The sequence below is a fragment of the Phocoena phocoena genome, chromosome 5 (assembly GCF_963924675.1).
Source record: "Phocoena phocoena chromosome 5, mPhoPho1.1, whole genome shotgun sequence".
Lineage (NCBI taxonomy): Eukaryota > Metazoa > Chordata > Mammalia > Artiodactyla > Phocoenidae > Phocoena > Phocoena phocoena.
The window spans coordinates 91,847,037-91,862,375 of NC_089223.1; the positions used below are offsets into that span (position 1 = coordinate 91,847,037).

General features: G+C 38.1%; 1 protein-coding gene across 1 annotated transcript in view; it reads right to left on the reverse strand.

The window, feature by feature from the left end:
• SLIT2 (slit guidance ligand 2) overlaps window positions 1-15,339 on the reverse strand; it is a 374,063-nt gene that overhangs the window by 7,047 nt on the left and 351,677 nt on the right. The window contains exons 29-32 of the mRNA XM_065877254.1: window positions 14,231-14,368; window positions 13,881-14,121; window positions 12,174-12,304; window positions 140-294 (exon numbers count right to left, since the gene is read on the reverse strand). Coding sequence (XP_065733326.1) covers window positions 140-294; window positions 12,174-12,304; window positions 13,881-14,121; window positions 14,231-14,368 — 665 coding nt within the window. The remainder of the gene's footprint in view (window positions 1-139; window positions 295-12,173; window positions 12,305-13,880; window positions 14,122-14,230; window positions 14,369-15,339) is intronic.

Below are 15,339 nucleotides of genomic sequence, written 5' to 3' on the forward strand. Positions count from 1 at the left end.
GGCTCCTTCTTTTCTATCCTTGCTGTCCATCTTTCAATGACTGATCAATGACCATGGCACCAGCATCAACAACTTCAGGATCAGTCTGTGATGAGCATCACAGGGTTTGGGAATCCACGGAATTTGGAAAAGCGCTTACCTCCGACATAGAGTGGGGAGTCAAAATTCAAAGTGGACTGCTTTGACAAGTTGGTGATGATTTTGGGGCTCCCTCCGTCCACAGAGAGGGAGAGACTTTGATCCAGGGCGAGTAGTTCCACAATGTGAAAATTTCCATCATTGATCGTCTCCACGCTATTAAGAAAAAAAGATAACTGATCCTCCAATTTTATATTTATTAAAGAAAAGGAGTTACAATTCAAACTCCAATAAGCTCTTTTTGGGAAAAGATACTCCTATTTAACATTAATAAAGATAAAGGCCAGTAGCTGATTTTAAAATAAAAGATATTTTCAAGGAGATATAATCATTTTTTATTTCTTCGGTAATACAAAATAAGTTTGTTCTCCCATTGGGAGAAGTGGAAATGAATATATTTTATCATTATCCAATCACATTCTCCCGGTGTGTAGAAATTCCAAAGCATAATTTATGCATTTGATTTTAAATGTCACTAAAGTTTCATTTGTTCAGATACTGTTACTCCAAATTGCATTCAAAAGACAACTAACTGATACCTGTGCCAAATATACTTTTTAGACATTGATCGTAGGGGATCATTGGTCTCTGCACTCTTAAGCACTACACAGTAATACTTATTAGCACCAAACATACATAGAAATGCAGGAAGAACCAACTTGGCAGGATCACTGCACTTTTTGAAATTTGTTAATTGATAATATACTCTCATTTTCTTTGCATTTTCCAGAAGGATGTCCATCAAATGATATTACTGTGAAGATGATTATGCTCAGTGGAGAGGTGGGAATAATGGATTAAATAGAATGCTTAACATAGTCATGTCTAGGGAGTCTAGTGATGACAATGGTTCTTCAATTTCTCCTCTATAACTTTAGAGGGACAGCTCCAACAATCATTACATCCGCCTTCTTAACAATTTGAGAGGGCTTATGGAAATTCATAAAATGGACAAAAACAAAGAGATTAAGAAACAGGTAACGGAAAATGACAATTGAAAATGAAGTGGGTGCAATTAGCAGGTAGGTGCTATAAGGTTTTAAAGGGTGTCTGTCAACCTAACACAAGTGTTACATCAGGCAAAGATGCAAACAGGACAAATTGAAACAGGAGCAACAAAGAAAACAGGATCAATAGTGAATATTAAAGAACTAATATACTGAGATGTTGACTTGAAAGATTGGAAAAAGGGCTCAAAAAGGGAAATATGGGAACATACTATAAGGAAGATCGTGAATACCTAATAGTCCCTATGCAAGAAGATTGCTTAAATTTCCAGGCACTGATATTTAAATTTGCAAATACGTCAAGCCTGGAAAATAACAGAAAAATGTATAGATATTTCTTCATGGTTCTCACCACAGGAGTCTAATCTTATTCCATCGTTTGCCGACATGGAATAAAATGTTTTTGTGATTTGACAACAATATAAACCATTCTGCAGAGCTGTGAAAACACCTGAAGTTCTCTGGTGTTAAGTAGTTAAAAGTGTCCACGTGTGCAGGAATTTTTAATAACCTGTTTCAGATATCATCTTTAAAAAAATAAATGTTAGATGTGCCAATCAATATTTTTGCATTTTACACATTTAATTATCCCAACACTTGATACCACTAAAATCAACAGAGGAAACAATATACAAGGAAAATACTTTCTAAATAAAGTTGCATAGCAGATGTTAGTGGTCTTAAATAATACCAACTACTGGTTAAACATACATATTTTAGAATCAGATAAGCCTGGATTTGAATGCTGGTCTTGCATTTATTAAATGTTTGACCTTAGATAAGTAACTTAATTGCTAATAAACTTCAATCTTCTCTTCAGTAAATGCTAACAAATATTCCCCCCTCCTGTGGTTAATTTGAGGTCTATCCCTATGAAATGATTTTTTAAAATGCAGAACAAAACATCTAGCCTATAGAAAGTGCAAAGTTAAACACTAGATATTAGTATCATCACCGTCATCATCATTACCACCACCACCACTGTCATCATATAAATAATCCAGTACTACTTCAGAATCTTCTTCAAGAAGAAATTAGTCAGGCTTTGTTTTTAATATTAATTGTAAGATAATGCTAAAGACCGGCAGAAATATAGTAACTTCATTGGGGACATATCCAAATTATTAGAAGTTTTAAGTAAAACATTAATATAAAGATATACATAGAGAAGGTGGTAGTCAATTGCTTTTTCCTGTCATCATATACAACTCTTTAAGTGGTTTTATATGAATGCTCTGTGAACAATGACCTTATTTAATTTATAAATATTAATAGTGGGTCCCCCTTTTCCCTCTACAGTTGCAAAGAAAAAGACTCATTTGTACTAGGGAACTGGTTCTTGGTCACACATCAGTCTTAGGCAATTGATCTAGGTATGTCATTGCTGATGATGATGTTTGGTGCAGTGTAACTGAAAGGTTTAATACCTTTAAAGTTCTGCACACTCTAAAGCAGTGCTTCAGCTGGGAAGCTGGAGGTAGGTAGCTTCATTATTAACTCATTTTACTTCCTACTCCTTTATTCCTTTCTTTTCTTTTTTCTTTCTTTCTTCCTTTTTTTTTTGTTTCCTGAGTACATGTCTTTAATTCCCACTACTTGTAAGCTCCTTTAAATCAGGGGCCCTGTATTATTTATTTCTTCCTTAATGTATCCAGTAGTGTCTGATAAATAGTAGATGCTCAATAAATGTATGTTAAGTAAATTAAAGATAGGGGAGTTGTATTAAGAATAACATATAGGGCTTCCCTGGTAGCGCAGTGGTTGAGAGTCCGCCTGCCGATGCAGCGAACACGAGTTCGTGCCCCAGTCTGGGAAGATCCCACATGCCACAGAGCGGCTGGGCCCGTGAGCCATGGCCGCGTACCGCAAAAAAAAAAAAAAAAAAAAAAAAAAAAAAAAAGAATAACATATAGAGTTTATTTAGTAATACTAGTTGGATTACAGTTATAGATAGTCAAGATCCTCCAGGCATACTTAGGACAGGACATCCAAAAGATGCATTTTATTAAAAAATTTGGAATTTTCAGTGGTGATATCCTGAAAGATAATGTTGGGAGGTAAGTCTTGCTCAGCTTATCCTAGCTCCTGTCAGATGTGTGACACTGAGTTACTGTGACTTCAGGTAATTTTTCTCTGCTTTCTTTTCCTCACTAGGGAAATGCAAGTAATAAGATCAAAGAATTGCACAGCACCTACTATGGGGCAACTTCACATGCATTAACTCATTTAAGACTCACAACGCTAAATTTGGGCACTTAGGGTACCCAAGATGGCACAGCCAGTGGCTAAACAGATTTGAAGCCAGGTTGTCTGGTTCTAGAGTACGTGCTTTTAACTATTATCCATCACTTTTTTTTTTTTTTTGCGGTACACTGGCCTCTCACTGTTGTGGCCTCTCCTGTTACGGAGCACAGGCTCCGGACGCGCAGGCTCAGCGGCCATGGCTCACGGGCCCAGCCGCTCCGCAGCATGTGGGATCTTCCCGGACAGGGGCACGAACCCGTGTCTCCTGCGTCGGCAGGCGGACTCTCAACCACTGCGCCACCAGGGAAGCCCTATCCATCACTTTTAAAATAAAAAACCTGAAGAGTATCTAGTGCTGTACAAATGGCATGTGTTTGTTCTCACCAGTAGCCAGCCTTTAATAGATGATTTCTCTCCCAAACAGCCCAGGAATAAAGTTCTATGGAAAAAAATCTTATATGATGGTTGCACAACTTGGTACATTTACTAAAAATCATTGAATGCATATGAGATATACAGATTTGAAACTTGTTTTTGGCTTCTCTTTTCCCAATTATAAGTGAAGTTCACACTGACTACACTTTTCTCCTCCCAAAAGCTTTCAATGTCTAATCTGATGATTCCAGAACTTGGTAAGAGTTACCACTGAGCTTAATTCGGTTTATATTTCTCAGAATTAAGTGAGGCTTTGCCCAGGCTTTTAACAGATAAGTATTGTGAAATTAATATTTTTAGATTCTTTGGTTTTAAGATGGTATTGTGTGTATGGGGCCTGAAGAGAATATGGCAGAGCTAAGAGTACTCTAAATTGGTGTTTCATGCTGTCTCCTAAAGCCAGAGATCTGGGGGATGCCCAGGAGTCCTTTGTTTATATACCCTTTCAAAATAAAAGCAGTGGTTGACACACCAGTTGTTGCAGAATAAAACTAAGACATCATCGATTTTACAGTCTATCACGGTCATCTCCTACCTATCCACCTGCAATGTGTAACATCCTTCTGGGTCCTGACAAGTACTGACAAACACTCACTGCTCCCTAGGGAACTATATACTCCATGACTCACAAAAGTCGCAAGTGAACCACTTAACAGTGAGCCTTTCCACTAGGAAGATAAATTGCATTTACTACCTTTATTATGTAATTCAGTTTTACTACACTCATCTATTACCTGAGATTTTGTTTTCTTGGATTTCTAAATGGATGTGTGAAAACAAAGCCCTTACTCAATTTTCTCTTGGTTTGCTATAGACAAAGAGTTTAAAAACTTGGGGCTTAAAAGAAGAGTGGCTCTAAATTGTCTTTGATTGTCTTTATGTCTTCAGGACTCATTAACAATGATATTGTTATATTTCTATCTCAATTGTAAATCTTAGGTATTTCAGTGGAGTAAAGATAAATAGTTCACTTTGCTTATGTGAACTCCTGCTTTTTTGCCAAGTATTTGTTGGCATATTCTGTGCAATAGAATAGGAATAAAAAACTAGACAAATTCAACTGGCCACCTCATTTTGATATGTCTGGTCTAAAGATGCTTCATTTGTGAAGTGTGGATGCTAACAAAAAATTTCCCTGCCCACTTCTTTGAGTGGAAGGAATGGGAAGCCAAGTGGGATTAAAGGTATTTATGTATTAGCATAAGAGTTTTCAGAAGAAGGTTTTATAAAATAATTTATCAAGTAAAGTTGTATTTTGAAGCAAATTACAGATCTTCCTGAACTTACGATGGGCTTAAGTTCCAATTAACCCATTGTAAATTGAAAATATGGTAAGTCAAAAATGCACTTAAAAGAAATGCACTTAATACACTTAATCTACTGAACATAATAGCTTAGCCTAGCCTGCCTTAAGCATGCTCAGAACACTTACACTGGCTTACAGTTTGCCAAAATCATCTAACACAAAGCCTATTCTATAACAAAGTGTTGACTATCTCATGTAATTTATTGAATACTGGACGGAAAGTGAAAAGCAGAATGGCTGTCTGGGTGCAAAACGGTTGTAAGTGTATGGGGTGCTTACCCTTGTGATCGTGTGGCTGACTGGGACCTGAGGCTACTACTGCCCAGCATCGTGAGAGAGCGTCCTACTGCATATAGTTAGCCCGGGAAAAAAATCAAAATTCTAAGTATAGTTTCTACTGAATGCATATTGCTTTTGTACCATCATAACATTGAAAAATCGTAAGTGGAAACATCGTAAGTTGGGGACCTTATGTATGTAATTTAAATAAAAATGCACTAAAATAGAAAGAGACTTCACATTTGAACATATGGTAAGAGTCACATGTAGGGCAACAGTATTTGCACTTGGGTATTTATTCTTCAGTATCTGGGTATCCAAGCATGAAGAGTATCCTTAAACCCCAGCATTACCAATTATTGTACTCTGTGCCTAGTACTCGACTAGGCACTTTACATTAGTTGCTTCCAAGTCTCCCCATGAAATGGAAGCATAAAGGGTGAGGTAAATTGCTCAAAGTTGTGAAGCTGATAAAAAGTGGTGTCGTCTCATACAGCATAGTCAAGAATGGCTGAGTGTTTGTCATGGAAATGGTCTGTCTTTCCAATGAGACTAATTCTTTTTTTTTTTTTTTCCTAACATAAGCTTGTAAGTTGCATAACCCGGAGACTGTGTAGCCAACCAACCTAACAGTCTGTGGGGGGAAAGTCCCCTGAAGTCGTGCAGGTTCCCTGAATACTGAAACTGAGGAAGGCATGGTACAGTACTGTACCTTTGTAACGTGTGCACCTGATTTCTTAATTTTTAAATAGTAGTCGACTATGTTTCCAAAGAAACTATCTGGTTTGGAAAATGACATTAATTTGAACCTAAAGAAAGAAGCATACAATTGTCATTAACGATTTTTTAAAAAGTTTCTGCCCATCTAGATGAAAAGAAAGTCATTTTGAAGGGCAATCAATGAACAGTTTAATTGAGAAAATAATGTGTTACTCTATGCCTGTCTGAGGGACTACCGCTGATGTTGGCTTCAAGTTTGGGCTGTCATTCATTCATTCATGGCACTACTACCCCGTCCCTCTTTATGCTATTCTCCAAGCACTGTAACAATTAGGCACGTGTGCCGTATTCTACATTCATCCACTTGTTGGGCTGCTAACGTCGTCTTTGTCTGCTGATTAGATCTCTTAGCAGGGTGCAGGCAAATGTTTAACAACTGGCTCTCTGTAAAAAGAATGAGTCTGGATTTGTATCATTTGCTGATTACTATGGCAGAAATTACTCTCAACAAGGCCGCATCAAACAGAGGTCTTAGAACTTGGATGTGAGAAGTGATGCACACCATTAGCTCTCAGAGCACAGCTCAAATATATTCCTTTTCCATAAGTGGTTCTCATATTGTGGTCCCTGGATCAGAGCATCACCTGGAAACTTGTAGAAATGAACATTTGGGGCTTATCAGAGATCTGAATCACAAACTAGAGGTGCAGCCCGGTACTCTTATTTTAACACACCTTTCAGGTGATTCTGGTGCTAGCTCTACACCACTGCCTGTATGCCTGGCCTTGTTAGCAGTATACATGGCTACAGGAAAGCACGATCTTTGCTCAAATGTAAGAAGTAAAATGAGACAATGTGCATGCCACTTTAGTTCTACTGGAAAATAAACAATTACTACATTTGGGTTTTCTTAAATGCACATCTTTGTTAACTACTACCTCTAAACATAATTCCATGAAATAATAGTTCTCATATCAATTCGTTTGAGACAATAATTGACATCTAAGGTCAAACATTTAATTTAAAAATTTTTTTTTCCTTTTCTTTTTGGTTTTGAGGCTCTGAAATTTAGATGTGGTACAGTGGGAAAGAACATCTTTGTTCCCAGGGTCTAGGGTCTCAGCCAGGACCACTCAAATGGCTGGGACCTGGAACAGCTGGGAGCTGGTAGGGCATAAGATCAAACATTTTAAACCAAAAAATATACTACAAGAGAAACAATAATAATGGATGAGAGTTTCCCCTAATTTAACAGATTTCATTTTACTAAAATAAACAAAATCCTGGACATACATACACTACCAAACGTAAGGTAGATATCTAGTGGGAAGCAGCCGCATAGCACAGGGAGATCAGCTCCGTGCTTTGTGACCTCCTGGAGGGGTGGGATAGGGAGGGTGGGAGGAAGGGAGATGCAGGAGGGAAGAGATATGGGAACCTATGTGTATGTATAACTGATTCACTTTGTTATAAAGCAGAAACTAACACACCATTGTAAAGCAATTATACTCCAATAAAGACGCAAAAAAAAAAAAACCAAAAAACCCCACAAAATCCATTTCCATCAGTGTTGAAAATTAATCAGGCAATTGAAACGAGGCACCTGATATATGACATTACTCCCATATGTGATGCTCCAATAGCACATTAGATACTGCATAATTTGGGAAACAAAGTTTTACCAAGGTAAATCTTATATAACATAAAATCATGCAATTAACTGAACTCAAATTCTCTGTTGTAAGGATATGTAAAAATATCCCCTTTTAAAAACATCAGTGTGGTTTTTTCTGGCCACATCATGTGGCTTGTGGGATCTTAGTTCCCTGACCAGGGATTGAACCCAGGCCCTCGGCAGTGAAAGCACTGAGTCCTAACCACTGGACAACCAGGGAATTCCCTAGTGTGATGCGTTTTTAATAAAGTTATATAAAGTGGAAACACATCAAGATTTGAAAATTTAATTCAACCAAAATATTTATTAAGCTACTTATGGGAAATCTCATGGCAACAATATTATTGATGGATTTTGTTGTAATGATGGAGAAGTAGTACTTTTCATTAGAGTACGTATTCTAATAAGGCCTGAGCAAGGATAGAGGCATTTAGATGAATGCCAGAAAATTAGTAAGAGCAGAATTAAGACTTGGACAAACTTCAAATTGAAGGTGAAAGAAAAAGGTTAAGAGTAACTTCATTTCACCTAAGATGACCAAGAAGATGGTGATACCTCTCAATGAAATTAGGAATGCACCAGGGTGAAGCAAAGGAAATGAACTTAGTTTTGGACATTCTGAATTTATGATCCCAACAGCTAGTAGTACTGCTTACTATTTGGTATGCCTTATTCTAAATACTCCACATGTATCAAATCATAACATTCTTACCACGATCCTGCAAAGATGGAACTATGATTTATTATTTCCATTTACCAGGTGAGGACCAGAGAGCTTATGCAATCTGCCCAAGACACACAGTTAATAGATGGCAGAGCTGGGACTTGAATTAAGGCAGACTGTCTTTAGAGCACCTGGTCTTTTCTATTACTTCAATTTTGGTATTGAGTTGTAATGACATTCAAATGGTTCAAAAATCAGAATGATATAAAATGGTATTTATACACAAGTAGTGCCTCAGCCCCACTCTTTCCTCTCTATCCCAAGTTTTTTCCTTATGGAAGTACATGGAAATAAAAACACATATACTTATTTACCCACCTTGGACACTGTTCTGCCTTACTTTTTTTTTTTATATACTGAGCAATAGACCTTGGAAATCTTTCAATATCATCGATAGAGAACTTTCTTGTTCCCTCTTTCCCTCTCTCACTCCCTCTTTCTTTTTAACAGCACATTCCATTGTGTGGCTGCCCCGGAGTTATTTAGTTAGAAACTTGGGTTGTTTCCTAACTTTTGTTTTTACAACCTCTGCCACAGTGAATTACCTTGTGCATATGTCATTTCTATGTCATAGGTATAACTTTAGGGTAAATTCCCAGTAGTGGGAAAGATGTTTCCAAATTGCTCTCCATAGAAATTGTAAACAACATGTACTTCCAGTGTCAATGTATGAGAAGAGAGGATTTACTTTCAACTCTTGCTACACTCCAGAAAGAGACACCAAAAAGATTTTCCTCTCTTGCTAGAAGGGAGACGGGAATGAAGACAAAGTGAGTGAGGAGTGAGGACAGAGCTGAGTGTAGAATTAAATCCTTGTAGTGAATTGATGGGGCAGGTGTTACATTATTATTTACAGATATGGATTCTGAAACACATAAAAATTAAAGACCTTGCTAAAGTTTATATATAGTAATTGCTAAGCCTAGATTTGCACATACATCTCAGCCACTATGATTATTACTTGTTAAAAACTAGATTCTCCTGGTGTGTTGAAATAATTTAATGTTCTCAGTAGCCTCTATTTCACAAAAGCATTTAAAAATGTCAACTGGAATACTACTATATTCATATATTATATATATACATATATATATAGTATCCATATATTATATCCACATCAATCAATTATCTCTCTATCTGAATTCTCGGTGATTGTTGCTTCTTTTCTTTAACTTAAAAATAATGCACTGGGACTTCCCTGGTGGCACAGTGGTTAAGAATCTGCCTGCCAATGCAGGGGACACGGGTTTGATCCCTGCTCTGGGAAGATCCCACATGCTGCGGAGCAACTAAGCCCGTGAGCCACAACTACTGAGCCTGCGAACCACAAGTACTGAGCCTACGTGCCACGACTACTGAAGTCCACGTGCCTAGAGCCTGTGCTCCGCAACAAGAGAAGCCACTACAATGAGAAGCCTGCGCACTGCAACGAAGAGTAGCCCCCACTCACCGCAACTAGAGAAAGCCCACGTGCAGTAACGACCCAACGCAGCCAAAAATAAATAAATTTCTTTAAAAAAATAAAAATAATGCACTAACTTTTGTTGATTGTTGGCCATAAACTAAAAAGCAATAAATAAATAAAAGTTATGTTTGCTCTGGACCTTATAACAGATGTCTCCATTAGATGGTCTGCAAGCAGAAACATCTACTTCTGGTTCATAACAAAAACTGTGTGATGTGATATTATCCTTTTTTATAGATGTTACAGGGTATACTCTATTGTTAGGCAAAAATGGTAATGAACATAAACTCAAAATAAGCTCTTTAGAGTAAATCCTCATTTGGATATAATCACTTGGGTTTTTACAACTTATCTAGAAATATTTTAAGTACATTTTATGTGAACACTAGCTTTAGTAAGTCAACTCAAAGAACTTTCACTATGGTTCCTGACAGTTCTATGCTGTTTCATTGCATAAAACAAAACAAACAAAATACCAAAAATGAACCATAAGATCAATATTCTGAAATCTTTTCATGAGCTGAAACAAACTGAGGCTATAACATTTAAGGCCTAGCAACATTTAAAATATTGGCACTAATTCATCACCATTTAGAGATGAAGTAACTATTGTATTCTGCTTGGAAACCAATAATTATGTGTTTCTTTCCATGCTCTAAATATTCCCAAGTGGGTTAGCTTACCACCAAAAGGGCTTACTGAATTCCATTCATGGCTACAATGGGCATCCAATTTCCCAGAACCGTTATGAAAGATTAAATAACATGTGAAGCACACTGAAAATATATAAGTATACTATCAAGATCATAAAGGCCAGTATCTCCATTTTATGTCTTCATCAATGGCCACAAACTTTTACCCAGCATGTTTGGGCTACAAACGTGTTTTGTTTGCCACATATGGTATTTTAAAAAAGTGTGAATCCATACTGAAGAAGGGAAAACTTTATATTTAAAAAAGCCAAATTTCTGTCTTTTCTTGAAAAATCACAAGTTCTGGCAAAACCTGGGCCCACATTTTCACATGGCAGCATTCAGGGAGACCTGAGCAGATGTAGTCTAGTCCTGTTTTGACAAAGATTTGCTTTTAGTTCACTCCGGTCATAACCACTCCTATTATATTGCCAATACCAAGGCTATCTGTAACAGGGGAGTGCTTCTCTAAAAGCTTAAAATCTTTTCAAGAATAAAAGGATGAGAGAATATTCTTTTCTTGCAATTAGCCAGTTCAGTTCATTTAAGATATGTGCCTGGAAAAACGGACTGCCTATGACTTTGTGACCTTTCTCTAAATGGTAGCAGTTATTCGTACATGTGAAGAAATCAACTAGGTAACGTCTGCAGGGCGACTGGTGTTGAGATGCAACAGAGGGGCTCTGAAGGTTAGTCTTATGCAAAAAACACACTTTCAGGAAAATCCCACCCCGTGAATCCCACCCCATTCACGTCTTCAATATATCATCAATACCATAATATTATTATAAAACTTCCAACAGAATGATCAGATAATACACATCTTGTAGCTGCCCATTGGCAAGCTTCCTAAGGGCAAGAGCTCTGTTGCTGAAAGCTTAGAACAGTGCCTGGTGCATAGTAGGTGCTCGATAAATATGTGTTGCATGAATAGTAACTTTAAATTTGTCCCTGTGCTGGGTATCCTGCAGCTGTTTCTCTACCTGTCTTCAGCCTGTTCTGAGCCCTGGGAGGCTCATGTATGAGCTATGTTACTGAGATCACTGGGTTCCTTGTTTTCTGGCATCTGATTTGGCCAGAGGGAAGCAGGGGTACATGAGATTTTTAGGATCAGGTATTTAAAACCCTGGTTCCTTCCCTGAGCTCCTGTCACGCAGTCCTCTCCACAATTCCCTTTCTGAGCATCAATTTCCATAACTGCTGCCTCCCCTCTCTCTTTCAAGCCCATGGACACTAGCAGTATACCTAGTTACTAGCTCCAGATTACTATACTGTCCCAACCAATCTTTGTACAGTCCTCTTATAAATCTCTCCTTAATTATCCAACTTGAGTATGCTGTCTGTTACTGCCAGGCCTCTAACACACCTATCATAAAGTCTGCTGTAGCCAAATTATTCCCTCCCCTCCCCATGACACAATAAGAGAGGAGAAGCAGTTCTGCATTAAGCAATTATTTTCACCTTTACCAGTAACTGACAGATCTTCACCTGTAAATGGCAGAAGCTGGGTGGGAGCCGGTGTCATAGCTGGCACGAACACGTCCCCGGTAGAGCTCTACGGCGATATGGTCTTTGTCACCCTTATACAAGAGGATTCCACTATCTTCATCTGTGGCAATCTAGTGGGAAGTAACCTTGACATTAGTAGGACAAACAGTCATCCAGACATATTTCATTAAGAAGAAACAAGACTTCTTAGTAATGAGTTTTTTACTATGGTTTATTTCTTCTTTATGGCTCTGATAAAATACTAATGCACATTGAAATGATTACTTGAAAGATGACCTATTCCTGGATTACTCTGTTGCAAATAAATTCATAAAGAACTTCAAAAAGCTCTTTTTACATTCATGAACTTATATATTTATTCTCTTTCTGCATATTGGCAACGATAAAGCTTAAAGATTCATGTCCTATGAAATATGCAAAAACAAGGACATCACATAATTTATACTTCAGCAAATTAAAACTGAAAGATATTTTCCATATCATTAGAGTCCACAGTGTTTAAAGTAAATCAAGCTTTCCCCCTTAGATATCAAACTATATTGTCTAAGCAGAGAATGATAAAATCTAATCAGGAACAAAATGATCACATTTCCGTTCTGTTAAAAAGAACAATAAGAAGTACTTAAGTTAACATCACTGAGTGTGCTTAGAATTTCTTTTTCTGGAGATTTTCACTTACCTGCTTTTTGCTCCTGTTATGGGCTTTATTTATGGCATATGTGAAATGTGACTGCATTGAGCAAGATGGATTTTCATATTACATGTTAAATTATGGTGTGACCAGGGAAAAATCTCTGTTTTTATCCTTCTTTCTGACTTTTCCGGGCTTCTGAAGGACCAGCTCAGTAAAAGTTAGGACTTAAGCCCGAACACCACTGGGTACTTTTCATAACAAGACAGGTGGCAAATGCTGGAAGTTAGGGGCCAGGCTTTTTTAAAGAAGGCTGGTCTGCCTTCCAGGGTCCCATTTCTCAGGACTTCTCAAGAAGCCCCTGCCCCTCACTGAGGTGCCAGGGTAAACCAAATATGAAATGGGTTTTATAGGAAATTGGTTACACTTCTTTGAATTCAAAACAAAACAAACATGCAGCCCCAATTTGCCCCAGGTACCCTAAATTTATCACACTAATCTAGCCTAATCTTGTCTATAGGGGTTTGAATGATTTGCTCAAAGGTACACGGTGACTTGGTGGAAAGACTTATGATAATACTCGAGTTTGTTAATTTCACGTCGAAGTTAAAAGACACCTGCTGACACTTCTGCCAAGGTGTGTTCTGTCTCACCTGTGTTCTCAGCTGCAGGTTTCCTAATGAAAGCTTCCCCAGCGCCCGCCCCCCGCTACCGTGCAGAACCTGAACTGCAGAGCCATAAAAATAAATGAATAAAATGCCATTACCTGAGCGCAAAACAAAGAGAGAGATTTTGTTGCTTTGTCTCTGTGTGTGTGTTTTATATGATCAAGTAGTGAATAAAAATACCTAGTGCCCATTTAGTTTTGAAAGACACAAATGTTAGAGAGAAGAACAGAAGCTTTTCATACAAGTAGCATTTTCTGTCATTGTGCTATGCAGTATATAACTGTCTATTTAAGAAATAATATCACTCACAAACCACCACGTACGTTTATATTTGGCAGCTGAATTAGTTTAAAATGAGATTAGCTCTTGGTAGTGGGGGAATCTTACCTGAAGAGTGATGTTTGTTTGAGGCCGAACCTTGGCAGAAGGGATCTGAAGATAAGACTCTTTGTTTACAAAGTTCACACTGACCAATTTTTCACACTTCTCTCCCTGGTAGCCAGGCAAACACTGGCATATTGGCTCATTTATCCTGATGATGCACTGAGCTCCATTCTGACAATCAAAATTATCACAGGGGCTGGTACGCGGGAGAACCATGGGTGGAGAAAACTCACAAAACAAGCCACTGAAGAGTAAACAGAGAAAATACTTAATTAGACGTTACTTAATTGCCAATATGAATTAAGCCCTGTTAGCACCTAGCTCTAAATAAAAATGTGTACTTGCACTTTTACCTGTAACCTTCGGGGCAGATGCATGTATAACTGTTCACTGCATCAGTGCAGTGGGCTCCATTTTTACACTTGTTATCTTGGCAGTCATCAAAGTCAATGTCACAGTGTTCGCCTATGTATCCTGGCGTGCAGTCACATCTGTTTGAACAAGCAGGTACATAGTTTCAAACCCAACTGAGCCAAAATAAGTAAAAGAGTTGCCTTTCATCTAGGAAACAACTGGTGCTGTCTTTGCAAAAACATATTTAGAACAGGCTCATAAAGTTTAAAAATTAACAGATGCCTAGAAAATAGTACTGATCTGCAAAGCATGCCATGGTTTCTCACTGTGATCTCTCAGAGGAACAGCAATTTTCCCTGTCTGACGACAGTGAGCAACCACAATCCAAATAAGAATAGACTAATCACACCAGGTTTGTCCCTCCCTTCTTCCCCCACTTTATCTGCCCGTGGTGTCCTCTATTTTCAGCTGTCTAATTCATTTGAGCTGCTGACACGGTAGAAGTGCTGTGTCGTAAAATTTATTAAGAATATTAAGCATATTTTAAGAACAATTAACATTTAAAATTTTCCAACAGAGACTGGGTGCATTACAGTAAAGTATAATTTTATGAAAAGCAAATATGTTAGCATTGGATACCCTAATTCACCATGAATCCAGATTATCGTTATGGCAGAATGGGGGCTGACCTAACTGGGTGGGGCAGGGGAACTGATGCAAAATTCCTGGGGCCCATCCCCGGACAGCTTTTCAGCCTGTTCACTCTGGTGGTGTGGGACAGAAGGGGTCTCGGCTGCACTGATGGTGAAGAACCAGGGATAATAATACAGCTGATGCTCTTTGAGCACTTTGTTTCAGGCCCTGTTCTAATCATTTTGCATCATGGACTCATTCAATTCTCTCCACAGCCCTGTGACATCAGTGATACCATGACTCCACTCTACAGGTGAGGAAACAAGGCACAAATTGGTTAAATGTCTTGCCCAAGGACATCTAGCTTGTACACAGCCAGGAACTGGACCCAAGCAATCTGACAAGAAAGTCTGAATATCTAACCACTGCTCTGTACCGTTAGATAATTGATTACTCAGGGTTCCCTTTAAAATCT